Source organism: Helianthus annuus, chromosome 4 (genome assembly GCF_002127325.2).
Source record: "Helianthus annuus cultivar XRQ/B chromosome 4, HanXRQr2.0-SUNRISE, whole genome shotgun sequence".
NCBI lineage: Eukaryota > Viridiplantae > Streptophyta > Magnoliopsida > Asterales > Asteraceae > Helianthus > Helianthus annuus.
The window spans coordinates 57,635,153-57,651,355 of NC_035436.2; the positions used below are offsets into that span (position 1 = coordinate 57,635,153).

Genomic DNA, 16,203 nt, shown 5'->3' on the forward strand with positions numbered 1-16,203 from the left:
TTAAAGAAGGTGTATGCCGAATCGCTCAGGTCTACGTATGCACCGAACGAAGTCGATGGAGAGTCCTTCACGGCACAATCGGCACAGGGACGACTATCGTCCAAGTCTTCTCTAGGTATGAAGGTATTTTCGGAAGCAACGAGGTTGTCGGAATGCGGTTCCAACATTTCTTCATGGTCATCGTCTTGGGGAGGATTGATAAAATCCTTCCTAAGTTCTTTTGACCAATTTAGAATTAGCTCTTCTAGTTGAAATAACTCGTCAAGGAGCATTTCCCCTAGAATATCTGGCTGGGCGCATTCGAGGGAGAGATAGTGCTTATTTTTACTTTCGCCCCTCTTAAGGTTATAAGGAATTGGTGGGTCTATATAGTGGGGCCTATAATTTAGAAAGTAACATTTTAATTCTTCATGTTCGCCTCCACATAATTGACACCACGTACCATAAGAGTGCCGAAAGTAAAAAGAATTACTATCACTCATGTTTATGTCAGAAATTACCAACCGCCGGGATTTAACAGTTCTGTTTTCAGTAAGAGAATCTTGGGCACGGGGGCATGTTGAGTGAGCACGGCCCCGTGTTCAGCTTACTGTCTGACTTAAAACAGGATTGCCAGTTCCAATGATTGAGCACGGGGGCGTGTTCAGCGGGCACGCCCCGTGCTGAGCTCTGCAGAAGCTGAAAAACTAAGAAAATCCTAAAAAATTAAAAAGAAAAATAAAAATATGATTAGGCCGTTGATTCCTAACTTTCTTAAAATCCTTGTGTCCCCGGCAGCGGCGCCAAAAACTTGATGTGTGTGTAGTGTAATATATTTTTGATGTATATTTTAAGCCCTTTTTACACTTTTAGTCAAGTTTTAAATTTATAAAACACGATATTTACTAACACTAAACACACATATGGGCAAGTGCACCCATCGTGGACGTAGTATAGTGTTGGTAAGATACCGGGGTCGTCCAAGGACACAAGAGCTTTTAGTACCGGTTTATCCTCAACGTCTAATCAAATCAAAAAGTTAGAAAAGGTTTTTAAACTAGAAAAATAAAAACTAACTAAATGCTGAAAAATAAAATAAAATAAAAACAGATAGCCAAGATGAATCACTTGGATCCGACTCGTGTATTAGTATAACCTTTGATTATTTTCGCACTTTTGCACTTGTTTAAGAGATTATCTTAGTTATTGTAGTAGGCCCCTCTTTTGAAGGCGACGTTACCCTCAACCCAGTAATTTGAGTCAGCAAGGATACAATCCTAAAGGGTTGGATTATTGGAAGATAATGAATTAAGTTATTAATGCAAATTGTGGTAGGCCCCGCTTTTGGCGGTGACGTTACCCTCGGCTAAGTAGTCTGAGTCAGCAGGGATACAGTCCTAAATAGCCGGGTTATAGTATTAATAGTAGTTAACTTATGAGGGGGTCAAAGAGTTTGGATCCCCGCCATCCAATACCTATGGGCATTGAAGGAGATCCTACTAAATTTAACCCAGGTCCCTTGCGGAACCTCTAAACGCTGAACAAGGGCAAGACCCTTACCAAACCGTTCCCTTAACCCCCGACCAGGTAGCCAACATACCTCTATATAGACCGTGGAGATATGAATGGTGAAAATCTTTTATTTTATATAGACAGTAAAATAATGCCAAGACACCACGGACAAACGATAAGGAAAGATCACCTTCAACATAAGTAACTAGCTATTAAAGTCATTAATACAAAACCAAATAAAAAGTGCAAAAGATTAAAAATAAAAAGTATTATACTAAACACTTGTCTTCACCAAGTGATGTAAGAGACTTAGGCAAACATGGCCTTGATTGTCAAGAACTCTTACGATCAATCTTGGATCCCGAGACGACTCACACACTCTACGATGGACAATGGATGATGGTGTTATGGTGGTGGTGGAGGAAGTGTGAGAGAGGTGGTGTGCCAAGGGATGAGTTGAAATGAAACCAAGCACTCCTATTTATAGGCTGAACAGAAGGCTGGGCACGGCCCCGTGTCCGCTGGACACGCCCCCGTGCCCATCTGACACTCTCTCTCTTTGTTAATTGTAATTCGCAATTACAATTAATGCGCCTGCTGTACTTTCGCCACGCCCCCGTGCTCACTGGACACGGCCCCGTGGTGGGCAATAGAAGCTTCTATAGGTTTGTCTTTTCTGCTGCTTCTTGGGCACAGCCCCGTGCTGGCTGAGCACGGGGCGTGTTCAGTCTTCTGTTTTCTCTTCTTTGCTTGGGAGGATGCCGTTGAGGGGTCGGGCAATCCACTTTTGTTCCTTTTCTTGTATTTATGTTAGAATTGGCTGTCTTTTTGCTTCTTTTGTGAATTTGAGCTCATTTCATCCTGAAAATACAAAAGGAAGACAAAAACACTCTTTTTCCAACATTAGTACTTAAAAAGGGTTAGTTTTATGCCTCATTTGATGTAATTTATATGTTGCATTTTACACACATCAGGCGTCCTTGGCAATTTTGTTATGAAGTCCATGGAAATCTATTCCCATTTCCATCTGGGTATTTCAGGTTGTTGCAGAAGACCTGAGGGTTTTTGGTATTCAACCTTTACCTTGGCGCAAGTTAAACATTTGCTAACATATACCGCATATCGCCCTTCATCCTGGGCCACCAATAGAAATCCTTAAGGTCTTGGTACATTTTATCCGCTCCTGGATGAATCGAGTACCGTGACTTGTGAGCCTCATCGAATATAACCTTTCTCAATCCTCCACACAGAGGAACCCAAATTCGTCTCATAAAACACAAGGTTCCTTCCTCGTTTGGTACCAACTGTTTCTCCATCCCTCGGAGGTACTCATTTTCGATATTGCTTTCTTTCAAAGCTTCTCTCTACGCGGCACGAATGCGCAACGAGAGATCTGTCTGGACAATCATTTCTAAAGCCCTAACCCTTATGGGCTTAATTCTTTCCTTTCGACTGAGGGCGTCAGCGACTACATTCGCCTTCCCTGGATGATACTTGATTTCACAGTCGTAGTCGTTTAACAACTCAACCCAGCGTCTCTGTCTCATATTAAGCTCCTTTTGATCAAAAATGTGCTGTAAACTCTTGTGATCAGTGAATATTGTACATCTCGTCCCATACAAATAGTGTCGCCAGATCTTCAATGCGAACACTACGGCACCTAACTCCAAGTCATGCGTGGTATAGTTTTTCTCATGTACCTTCAGCTGGCGAGATGCATATGCTATGACCTTCTGTCGCTGCATCAACACGCAGCCTAAACCCTGACGCGAGGCGTCACAATATACCACGAAGTCGTCCGTGCCTTCGGGTAGAGCTAAAATCGGTGCGTCACAAAGCTTGTTCTTCAACAACTGAAACGCTTCTTCTTGTTTGTCGCTCCAATCAAACTTCTTGCCCTTTTGCGTGAGTGTGGTCAGAGGTTGAGCGATTTTAGAAAAATCCTCAATGAATCTGCGATAATATCCAGCCAAACCTAAGAATTGTCGAATCTCGGTTGGCGTCTTCGGGGACTCCCAATTCTTGATCGCCTCGATCTTTGTGGGATCCACATGGATTCCATTTCCATTAACCACATGTCCAAGAAACTGGACTTCGCGTAACCAAAACTCACATTTCGAGAACTTGGCGTACAACTTCTCCTTCTTAAGCAGTTCTAGAATAGCTCTCAAGTGTTGCTCGTGTTCTTCCTTCGTCTTCGAGTAGATCAAAATATCATCAATGAATACGATTACGAACTTGTCGAGGTACGACTTGCAGACTCGGTTCATCAAGTCCATGAAAACTGCTGGAGCGTTGGTTAGCCCAAATGGCATAACCAGAAACTCGTAATGTCCATATCGAGTTCTAAAGGCAGTCTTGGGAATACTTTCCTCTTGTATTCTCAGCTGGTGATAACCCGATCGTAGATCGATCTTTGAGTAGAAACTTGAGCCTTGTAGTAGTTCGAACAGGTCATCGATCCTTGGCAGAGGGTATCTGTTCTTGACAGTCAACTTGTTAAGCTCGCGGTAGTCTATACACATGCGAAAACTACCATACTTCTTCTTAACGAACAAAACTGGAGCTCCCCAAGGTGAGAAGCTTGGTCTGATGAATCCTTTATCCAATAGCTCCTGGAGTTGCGTTGACAACTCCTGCATCTCCGAAGGTGCAAGTTGATAAGGTGCCTTAGCCACAGGCGCGGCGCCTGGAACTAAGTCAATGTGAAACTCGACTTGTCTTGGAGGCGGCAATCCTGGTAAGTCTTCTGGAAAGACTTCAGGATATTCCTTCACGACAGGAATGTCTTCGATCTTAGGCTCAGCGGCTTCCTTATCCACGATGTGTGCCAAAAAGGCAACACATCCTTTCCTCAAACACTTCCTAGCTTTCAAGCAGCTAATGATCCTCAATGGCGTATCGCGCTTTTCTCCATGAACTACAATCGTCTCCCCATCGACCATTGGGATGCGGATGGTCTTCTCGTGACAAACCACTTCGGCTTTGTTGCTAGACAGCCAATCCATCCCTATTACCACGTCGAAGCTTCCCAACTCGACTGGCAGTAGGTCTAGCGTAAATTCGTGACCTCCCAGTTCTATCATGCATCCCCGGATGACTTCACCCGTTTCCACTAGTTTCCCATTTGCCAATTCAATAGAGTACGGAACGTCTAACTTACTAGTGGCCAATCCAAGTATGTTCTTAAATTCTAACGATACGAAACTATAATCGGCACCAGTATAAAAAAGAACAGACGCATAGCGTTGATTTATAGGGAACGTACCAGTGACAACGTTCGGATCTTGGCGCGCTTCCCTCGCACCAATGTTAAAAACTCGGCCTTGCGCTTGATTTAGCTTTGGGCATTCCTTTTGAAGTGCCCAACGTCCCCGCGGTTGAAGCATCCTGGCCCTCGGCCATTCCCATTACCATTTCTGTTTCGATTTCCGTTTGTTCCCCGGTTACCAGCTTGATTCGGGGCATTCCCACGATTTCCGTTTCCCCCATTATTTCCTTGCGGCCTGTTTCCATTACCACGGTTGTTGTTATTGTAACCCCTTTGACCACCTTGGCCTGATCCAGCCCAACACGTCTCCTTCGAATGGCCCATCTTCCCGCAAGATTCGCATTTCCTGAGTCGGCACGGGCCGGGATGATGGAACTGACATATACCACACTTGGGCAAAGTGCCCATGTAACCTTTTCCCCTGTTTTCATCACCAGTCTTGGCCCTGGCCGGTGTGTTTGATTCACTTCTCTTGCTACCACTGCTGGTTCCTTGCTTGAAGTTGGAAAACTTCCGTTTGTTTTCCCCCGACGACTCCACATGAGTCTCTTTCTTTTTCTGATCATCCTTTGAAAACTTGTTTAGCCTGATGGCTTCTTCAGTCAGCGAGATGCTCAAGTCGATGGCTTCAGTAATGGTTTCCGGTTTAGACGTTGTGACCATACTCATAATATGAGGTGCTAACCCCCAGATGAAACGTTCCACGCGCTTGAATTCAGGCGTGACCATGTACGGCACCACATGGGACAGATCATGAAACCTTTGAACATACTCCGCGATTTTTGGACCTTCCATCCTTAGGTTCCAAAATTCGGTTTCCAATCTCTGGATCTCAGCTCTGGAGCAATACTTCTTGCGCATCAGCTCTTTCAATTCAGCCCAAGTCATGGCGTATGCTGCAGCCTCTCCTAGTGTTTGAACTTGAAGATTCCACCATGATAGGGCACCATCAGTAAAGAGCCCAGTGATGTATGTGACTTGTTGTCCCGGTGCACATTTGCTCATTCTTATTGTCGTCTCTGTCTTTTCAGTCCAACGAGTGAAAGCCACGGCACTTCCAGTGCCATCAAAGTTTTGCGGCTTGCAATCTAAGAATTGCTTGAAAGTACACCCATTCAGAGGGTTGTTGTTGTTGTTCGAAATGTTTCCGCTTGAGTCTCCTTGAGAAGCAGCATATTGTGCAATTGCGGCAGCGATGATTCCTTGCAGTTCTGCCTGGTTAGTCGGCATGCGTGTGTCGCGTCGTGGAGGCATTTTCTAGAGGATGTTCCATGTTGGTCAGGTCATAGTAAGTATGATAATCATACGTATATGTAGTAACATTCATCATTCACATAACATCTCATGTCATAATCATAACAAATAATCAACAATGCATGGATTTAAAAGACTTACGATTTAAGTTTCATAAGCAAACCACCAATACAGTTTCACAATTTCACCATATGTCAAAATATACTAAGGGCTACATCACCCTTGTCTGAGTACAATAAATCAAAAACCAAAATCGTGGTCTCAAAAAGGTCTTCATAGTCATGGCTCTAGCGCTGTCTTCCCACTAAGAGTAGCCGGTCTGTAGATGATCTGAAATCTCTGTTGCCCCGAGTATATCCCTAAGCTCACGGTAGAGGAGGTGGAAAACGAGAGAAAATCAATCGGCGCAACTGCACCAAATCCTCCTCAAGTGCATAGGCAAAGCGCAACACGAAAGCAACCTGTCGATCGAGAGGGAGGAAATGAACCTGAATCATGAGACGATGGAAAGGAAGTGTGCGATGCTGAAAACTGAGTCTGACAGGGACAGTGAGGATGTGGAGCTCTCTCCAACCGCTGGACACATCGTCTCAAGGCGTCCCGCTGTAACTGCAGTGACGTGAGCGTGTCCTCTACAGAGTATCCGTCATGGAAGGGATGATAAGGGTCGGATACATGCATGACATGGGGTGCTGACCATGGGAATGGTTCACCCATCGGGGCTGAAACCGGAAGTGTAATGTGTGGGGTAAATGCAAACTGTGAAGTGATATGGGGAAACTGGGTCTCGAAAGGTGCAGAAAATGACACTGGTGAAACAAAATCTGGATAAGGGACCTGCGGTAAGAACTGGCTATCCTCTGGCATGAATGGGGTGTCGCCGAAGGGCTTACTCGACGATCCCTCCCCAGGTTGGGGCGGAGGAATGTCCTGAAGGAAAGTGATAGGAAGGTCAGTACCATGGGTACCAGATGTGGATGGAGGAAACAAGGGAGCATCGAGTGGTACAGCGATAGGTGTGGGAGGGGGAGTGACTGGGACTACGTACGGAGGGTAGTCATCCTCCTCAATCCACCCATTGCTGGAGTTAGCGTATCTCGGCTCAATGTGGGTAGCGAACGGTGCAAGGTCATCAAAAATAGCCATGGGATCGGGTATGGGTGCTACATCTGGTATCTCAACAGCTGGTGGTGCAACAACGGGTGCATCAGTGACAGTAACAGGGTCAATGGCAAGAACGGGCTCGGAAATAACTGGAGCGGGCTGATAATCAGCAAGTATGGCAGGAATCGGATCATCTGGAGGAACAGGAGCCTCAGCAGGCTGCTCCAACTCCATCTCCTCATCAGCGTCCATGCGAGGAATGTAACCGAGTCCCAACGGTGGGATATGAGAAGCTATCGACTCAAAGGAACCTGAAGCGGACGAATCAGACTGAACCTCCATATCAGGAAGCTCGACCATGGGAACAATAGGATCAACAACTGGGATATCAACAAGTGGAACACCGTCCTCTACCGGGGCCCCACCATCCTGGTCTCCCTCCGGGGGACCCTCGATGAGTAGGTCGATGTCACCATCGGGTAACGTGTCGATAGGTTGTTCCTCAAAGGGAACTGCAGCGAAGGGGAGAGGGGCAGGGATTGGAACAAGGGGTAGGTCCTCTCCTGGTGGGCTGTCAGCTAAGGGCACATCATCTCCGAAGATCGGTAGGGCAAAAGGCTGAAAGTCGTCTTCATCGGTGCTCGTGGTGTCTGAGGTGTAAACTCCCGAATCGGTAGCCATCTCGTCATCAGAGGTAAAAGTCCTCGGGTCACTCGCGTCGGATACTCCACTACCGGATGATGCCATGGTGTCTGTAACACAACCACAACATATGCACACAAATAAGGTAAGCATGTAAACAATTAACAATGAAATCATGTATGCATCCTAGTCTTCCAGACTATCCCACCCAATCTCTAAGACTGAATTCCCTAGTCTCTCAGACTAACTCCCTGGCCTCTAAGACCAACCTCCCAGTCTCTAAGACTAACTCCCTGGCCTCTAAGACTAACCTCCCAGTCTCTAAGACTCAAATTTTCCCCCAGCCTCTAAGGCTATACTTCCCCAATCTCTAAGATTGAATCCCTCAGTCTCTAAGACTGAAATCTCCCTCAGTCTCTAAGACTGATACAGAAATTTTGAAAAAAAATGTATTTGTGCCCTTTTGTTTTTAAAAATGTTTGTGCCATGGATCTGGACTTTTAGTGTATGCAAATGTAAAAACGTTTAAAAAACATTTTCGTGAGATCCCTAGTGATCATAGTCTAGACTCGAGAAAGAATCCTAGTTCGCTATGATCGAGGCTCTGATACCAAGCTGTCACACCCTGGCTTTTGCGGAAGCGTGGGTTTATTTGGTGTGACTTCTTAATACCATAGCAACAATCACAACAATGCTATATGATAAAAACATACGATGTTCATCCATTAAAATAGTTAAGAAAATGCATAACATATTGTTTTAAAACATCAACCACAAAATGCGTTACAAAACATGACTTGTTTAAAAAAAAAGGGTTCATAAGACTCGACGAAATACTACCAACGACACAAGGATTGAGACATGCAACTCGTCCAGGAAAGAGTTACACTTCCCAAACCTACGACTCCGGATGACATCCTTATTTAGTACACAGCTAATCATGCATCACTTGCCAGATCCAAATTAATTCCCTGAAATACATGTAGTTTAAAAAAGTCAACAAAAAGTTGAGCGAGTTCATGTGTAAGTTTGTGTGTATAAACCGTTTAATATGTCTGTAAGTAAAAATAGTCCCTGGTATGTAGCAATAAGGAAAAATGATCACCATTGGGTTGCAAATCCAATAGTATATGTGAATGATGCAGGAAGACTCAAACCTAGCAAATTTGTCTCTGGTATGAAGACATAGTCACCACTATGGGCCCCCGGCCTCATGGGTGTGGGCTCGCTACACCCAAATAGATCTATCACTCATGTCCCGTGGTCCTACTATGAGGATTAATGGCCTTAAGTGTCATGCCCACCACTCACTTGATCGCGTAATAAAAACCCTCCTTAAGCTAACAATACCATGTATAAAATGTCTGAAATAATTTGTAAACATGTATTCCACCCCCGAAGTATAAAACCGAAAACAGTAAAGGAACAGGGGGTCATGAACTCACCGTAGTGCGTCTTGACTCGAATCTTAATTCTTTCCGCTACACGACAACCTACAACGTACTAATGTCTATTAGACGAGCGGGCCGTGCCTTGGCTTAGAGTTTAGTGTTTTGATTTGCATTACTTAGGTATTATTTTGTTAAAATAATGATAATTATTTTAACTTAACTATCGTTCTTAGAAAAATAGTTAGACAACTATTTCGTATCTATTTTTCTCGAATAGTTTACTAAGTGTTCGGATTTTTGGAAAATTTCGGCAGAGTCTCCTCTATAAATAGAGGTGTCCATGCTTAAATAGCATATCATTTTCTTTTACATATATCCAATAGTTCATTTTTCAATAACCAAACCGACATATCGACAAACAAAACGTTACTTACTTTATTTCAGCTTCATTACTCAAAACCGGACTGTTTTCGAGGATTTTTATAAAATAGTTAACCTTTTCTAAAAATTACCAAATTTTTACAGAATATCATATATGTTCCAAAATTTATTGTGTAAAAATATCAAAGTCCAGTTCGTTACCCATATTTTATAGAAAATCATTTTCTCAACTGCAATCAGATTTGTTACTTTCTGATTGCAGTTTACGGAAATATTCACTAAAAATTAACCGTAAGTCCCTTTGACGAAATTCCAGTTGGAGGGTCGTCCTGACAACGGTGTCCATCTACTGTAAAAATTCCATGAGTCGATTTTACTCAGGTTTCAAGTTATGACTCCAAATATGACACACTTTTTCTGCAGTAAAAATGCAGCTTGAGCTGCTGTCCAAAAATAGTCTTTTAAAAATAGTAAACGGTCTCGAAAAATTACGATTCCAGTGCCATTTGTTTAGTTATTCCAAAATACTCATTTTAGGCTTCAGAAAATCCGTTTTTCGATTTAAAATGATCCCGTTACATCCTGTTGAAGTTGGCTGGAAATTCAACTCAGCAAGCTGTTTACATTGTAGAAGTGACTAAAAGTGCATAAACGAAGACTCCAACCATGGTTTATTGATGAACAAATGTTAAAACTTCAATCATGCTTTAACCAACCCTAAACTATCCAGATTTCAACTTCACACAACCTTTTTATATATGGTTTCTATGCAGAAAGTTAAGTCCAACATTTTAGTGTTTTAGCTTTTGTGTGTCAAGAACATTCAAACAAATCATAACAAGAACAAGATGGAACAAGGGTATGAAGGGACTCGCTACTAGCACAAGGCTAGGGTAGTAATCTTAGGACAAGATGATGGTGAAATATTGGTGACAAAGGCTTGAATCAAGCTTCCTCGAGAACCCTTCAATCTTACACTTCTATGGAGAACCTCAAGCTTGAAATGAGAGCTTTTTGTGAAGAAAATGGAGGGGGGGGGGTAAAATGTAAATTTTTGGTAATTAGTAGGTAATAAGTTAGAAGGTTAAGGGTATTTTCAAGTATAGTGGGTGTATGTCATATTAACATGGTGTATAGGGATTTTTGGTGACCATAAATAATTTAAGATGATAAAATAATATTTCTGACAATATTTTCATTTCTCGGGTAATGTCTGGTTGTTCGGTTTCGCATTGTTCCGTTAAAGCGTTTAATTGTCCCGTATAGCGTCTTTTGTGCATCTTTTTGTAACGAAATTAATTCCAACACTTAGGAAAGTGTCCAGGACCATTTAGTCAATACTCTGTATAATATGAGTGTGTTAAAAGCTGATTTGTTACTAAAAATGCGGAATTCTGTAATTAAATTGCGTTTTAGGCACTTTCCGGCACTCAAACTATCACCTAGTGACATAGTCTTATGGTCCTCACTTCCCTACACTCCATACTGGTGTAGTGTTTTATCTCTGGCCCATACTGGCCTAAAAATAGTATCTGTCTAAGTGCTGGCATTGTCAGCATGCGTCGGATTTATCTGCTCATTGTGCTAACTGTGCTTTGTGCATCAGGTCTGTCACTAAGAGTCTGTATGAAATAATTGGAGTGACTGTATGTAAAGAATGCACATGTATGTATGTAATGTGAGTCAGTAAGCAGTTTTAAAGCGTCAGATGTAATCAAGCACAATCATTAAGCACACAATTAGGGTTAATTAATTTGTACAGTACCTGTAATTATGCGGGTTGTCACAACACCCAACAATTTCCCCCCAACCAACAACTACCCTCACAATAAAACCCATCACGACCGTGGAATAAATAACGAAATCATATTTCGTTATGTTATAACGCGTTTTCATGTATGGTGGCGGTGGGAATCAATTCCGTATCACGCGTTATAAATGCTCATCACGGTACCGCCCCCTCCACCCTTAGTGAGTTCCTTTTGGTTTGTATTACCTATATAAGGTTAGTTTGATTTGCAAAATGGGTTATGAATGAAAATGATAAGTTGAATCTCTTCCAAAAATCTATTAATTCTCTCAAGTTCTTATCTATTTTCTTTGGATCAATTGGTTAATGACTAAGTTCGTAACACTATGTGTTGAAAACCAACTGGAACCAGGTTGTCAAGACAAATATGTTCAAGGAAGAGATGGTGATACGGGTTTTGTCCTTTAGAGTTGACCATTAACTTTGTTTTGTGCTTGATCGTATTGCATGATGACTTTATGCTAACATGAGTTTTTATTTAACAAACGAAACCGATATGGAAAAATTGTTTTTAACTTTTCGAAAAATTTTAAACGAATTGAACACGCGCAGATGCTCTTTTGGACATATTTTTTTACTTTTTGTTGAAATTTGCCGTTATACATAATTTGTCGTTAATAGATATATAGTTGAAGACGTATATACAGTTGAAGACGTATATACATAATTTGTCGTTAATAGATACATTTATTTATACAATATTGTATGCTTTGATATCTGCTCAAAAAACCTCACACAAGCTCTAAACGTTCAAAAAAAGCTATTGTACACAACGGGTCCGGCATTACGAAAACCCGAGTCCGGGTATTATGAAACCCTAATGTGTAAGCGACAGAAGATCAACAACAACAATATTGGCATGTAGTTGATCATCAAGAAAAGCAATCATGTGATGGATTTCATAAAAAAGTGTGGGTGGATCGGAGGCTAAGTTTGTGATCGAGAAGAGGCTCACGATATCGGATGTAACCCCGAACCAGGGACGTCTGCTGATACCGGTATTGCAAGTCGAGAATAAAATAAAAACAAAATATCTTTAAACTAATTATATTATTAACGTAACTAAATAAATAATCGAATATTAAAACCACTCTTGGATGAGCCACCATTTATTAATTTGCAAAATGTTATAAAATAAAATATTTGAAAACTTTTCTGGTGAATATTACAAACTTAAAAAGTCTACTATGTATATAACTTTAAATTTAAATTGTTATACTATATAATTTTAAATGTTTAATAAGAAAGAGGATCATGTTTTTTTTTTTTAATTTAAACATCTTCGGATTATACATATTTGTCTTTTTAGTTGTAGACTTTTTTCTTTAATTTTTATGTGCTGATATGTTAAAAACTAAAAGAATATGTTTTGGTTAAAAGAGGTGTTCACGAAAACTCAAAAATAAACTGATCATGTTATGATTAAGTAAATTACACGGATCTTCCATGTGATTTGATCATTTAAAGTAAGTTACACTAAGACTGGAGGGTGTGGTTGGAGCCTTCTAGGGGCTTTATCAGGCCACATAAGCGCCACGTAGGATCCACCTTAGCCATGGGGCTTTATCACCCCCCCCCCCCTTTAAATTGCATGGTGTGGGATGAAGCCCCCTTTAACCTATCTCAACCACCTTTTCTTTCCCTTATAGCGCCTCATAGTTTTCTACCATCACAAGTTCATAACCAACAATTTCGATAGGTTACAATATTACAAAAACAATCTTTCTTCTAGCTCTCACACACACTCTAATTCTATTTTAGAGTGACAAACTTCAAGACTCAACTCACAAGCATAATGAATATTATGTTAAATATATCATGATTAATACACGATGCTTACAAACACATCTTGATGAAAAATTTCTTTAAGTTCCACAAATTCATAATCCAAAATTCAGCCAAATGTAACAAAAAATTCCAAAGGAAAAACAAGGAAATAACACTTGGCGATGAAGATTCATCAAGACAACAGAAAATTTACAAAAGAAAAACGAAGTGGTTATTTATTTTCTTTTTCCATTGTCTTGGTGTTTGGCTAAATTCTGGATTTTTATATTGCGAACTTTGGAATTTTTCATCAGGATGTGCTCGTAAATGATCGGGTATTCAAAATGTTTGTAAAATGCATTATTTTTAGGTTTATATCATCACAGTGCTTCTGGGCTTCTAATGGGCCAGGCCTAAGGACTGGCTCTTGGGCCTACAACCGTTTTGGCGATCATTATGATAAGTTTTTGGAAAAGGCAAAATGTATTTGAAGTCATAACATAAACTTGAATATCGTATAGACATATACCAAAATTATCTCCATATAAAAGAAAAAAAAATCTCTGTATAAAAGAAAAAATATTGAATAATGCCAACATGAGCTTTGGAGTCTTGAAACAATCACCCCCCCCCCCCCCCAAGTTTAGTATGCTAACATGAGTTTTTGTTTAACAAACGAAACCGATATGGAAAAATTGTTTTTAACTTTCGAAAAATTTTAAACGAATTGAACACGCGATGCTCTTTTGGACATATTTTTTTACTTTTTATTTTTGTTTGCTATAACGAGTGCACCGAAAACGATTGAGTTCATATTGTTTTCTTTTACGTTTACCTTGTTGATTTATCTTTTCTTATTATTTTGATGTTCAGAGCACAGCTACGAAACAAATAACATTAACACATTTAGATATCATTTTTTTTATTTTACGAATGTATTTATCAGTTGTCATGGTGTGTGACACGTAGCGAATTTCAATCGCGTCCCGTCGCACGCGCGGGCTACTACAACCCTACTTTAAATGTAAAAAGAGGGTAAAAACATGAAGTTTTCTATTTTAATCATAATGCTTCATACATGTTTGTCTTTCCAATTGTAAGCTTGTTATTTTTGAGTGCAAAACCAATAATAGAACTCTTTTTTTTTTTTTTTTTTTTGTTAAAAGAGGTGTTCGTGTCAACTCTCAAACACATATGGTGCATTATGATTTATGTGCCTAGTATTATTTTAAGGTTTTCATTAGGTTCGACCAACTAGCACGACACTTGTAACTAGAGGTATTCAACTCGGGTTTTTCAACAAACCAATTTCGTTTCCAAACCCGTTTCAATTCCAATCAACAAAAGTCAAAAACAATTTCACCCAAACTAATTTTTGAGAGAAAAAGTCATCGATACACTTCCAAATCCACCATGGTTTTTTGCCAGTTTGGTTCTTTTAAACAGGTCTCAACCCTGTTCCAAACCGTAGATACCCATAACCATTCCTAAACCTTCAATTTCAATCCATTCCATACCATACCATGTTCCTCCCAAACCGGTTTGATTTTGGGTTTCGGTTCGCTTTATAAACTGATCTGATTCCCGACCCGGTTTTATCGTTTGCCCATCTCTACTTGTACCTATAAGTGCACATAATAACCCGTTTATTAACCGGAACCAGTTATTAACATGAACCAGTTAAGATGAATAACCAAACCAGTTAAAGTAATAACAGATTAAAGAAAAAAAAACAAAAGATAATATGCACCTCTCCTTGTACCACACCCATCTAGTGGTGCACTGATGCGTGTTAGTGTGTATATGTTTTTTATGTATATTTAAGCCCTTTTTACACTTTTAGCCAAGTTTTAAATTTATAAAACACGATATTCACTAACACTAAACACACATATGGGCAAGTGCACCCATCGTGGACGTAGTATAGTGTTGGTAAGATACCGAGGTCGTCCAAGGACACAAGAGCTTTTAGTACCGGTTTATCTTCAACGTCTAATCAAATCAAAAAGCTAGAAAAATGTTTTAAACTAAGAAAAATAAAAACTAACTAAATGCTGAAAAATAAAATAAAATAAAAACAGATAGACAAGATGAATCACTTGGATCCGACACGTGTGTTAGTATAACCTTTGATTATTTTCGCACTTTTGCACTTGTTTAAGAGATTATCTTAGTTATTGTAGTAGGCCCCTCTTTTGAAGGCGACGTTACCCTCAACCCAGTAGTTTGAGTCAGCAAGGATACAATCCTAAAGGGTCGGATTATTGAAAGATAATGAATTAAGTTATTAATGCAAATTGTGGTAGGCCCCGCTTTTGGCGGTGACGTTACCCTCGGCTAAGTAGTCTGAGTCAGCAGGGATACAGTCCTAAATAGCCGGGTTATAGTATTAATAGTAGTTAACTTATGAGGGGGTCAAAGAGTTTGGATCCCCGCCATCCAATACCTATGGGCATTGAAGGAGATCCTACTAAATTTGACCCAGGTCCCAAGCAGGACCTCTAAACGCTGAACAAGGGCAAGACCCTTACCAAACCGTTCCCTTAACCCCCGACCAGGTAGCCAACATACCTCCATATAGACCGTGGAGATATGAATGGTGAAAATCTTTTATTTTATATAGACAGTAAAATAATGCCAAGACACCACGGACACACGATAAGGAAAGATCACCTTCAACATAAGTAACTAGTTATTAAAGTCATTAATACAAAACCAAATAAAAAGTGCAAAAGATTAAAAATAAAAAGTATTATACTAAACACTTGTTTTCACCAAGTGATGTAATAGACTTAGGCAAACATGGCCTTGATTGTCAAGAACTCTTACGATCAATCTTGGATCCCGAGACGACTCACACACTCTACGATGGACAATGGATGATGGTGGTGGATGATGGTGTTATGGTGGTGGTGGGTGGTGGATGAAGTGTGAGAGAGGTGGTGTGCCAAGGGATGAGAGAGAATGAAGCCAAGCTCCTCTATTTATAGGCTGAACAGAAGGCTGGACACGGCCCCGTGTCCGCCTGACACTCTCTCTCCTCATTAATTGTAATTGCGAATTACAATTAATGCGCCTGCTGTACTTTCACC

The 16,203-nt window shown here is 40.7% G+C and overlaps 1 protein-coding gene across 1 annotated transcript; it reads right to left on the reverse strand.

Annotated features, from left to right (window-relative positions):
• Positions 1–6,442: 6,442 nt before the first annotated feature.
• Positions 6,443–7,867, reverse strand: LOC110933529 (proline-rich protein 36-like). Its single transcript, XM_022176747.1, has one exon. It carries the CDS (start codon positions 7,865–7,867, stop codon positions 6,443–6,445), a length of 1,425 nt encoding a protein of 474 aa, XP_022032439.1.
• Positions 7,868–16,203: the final 8,336 nt, after the last annotated feature.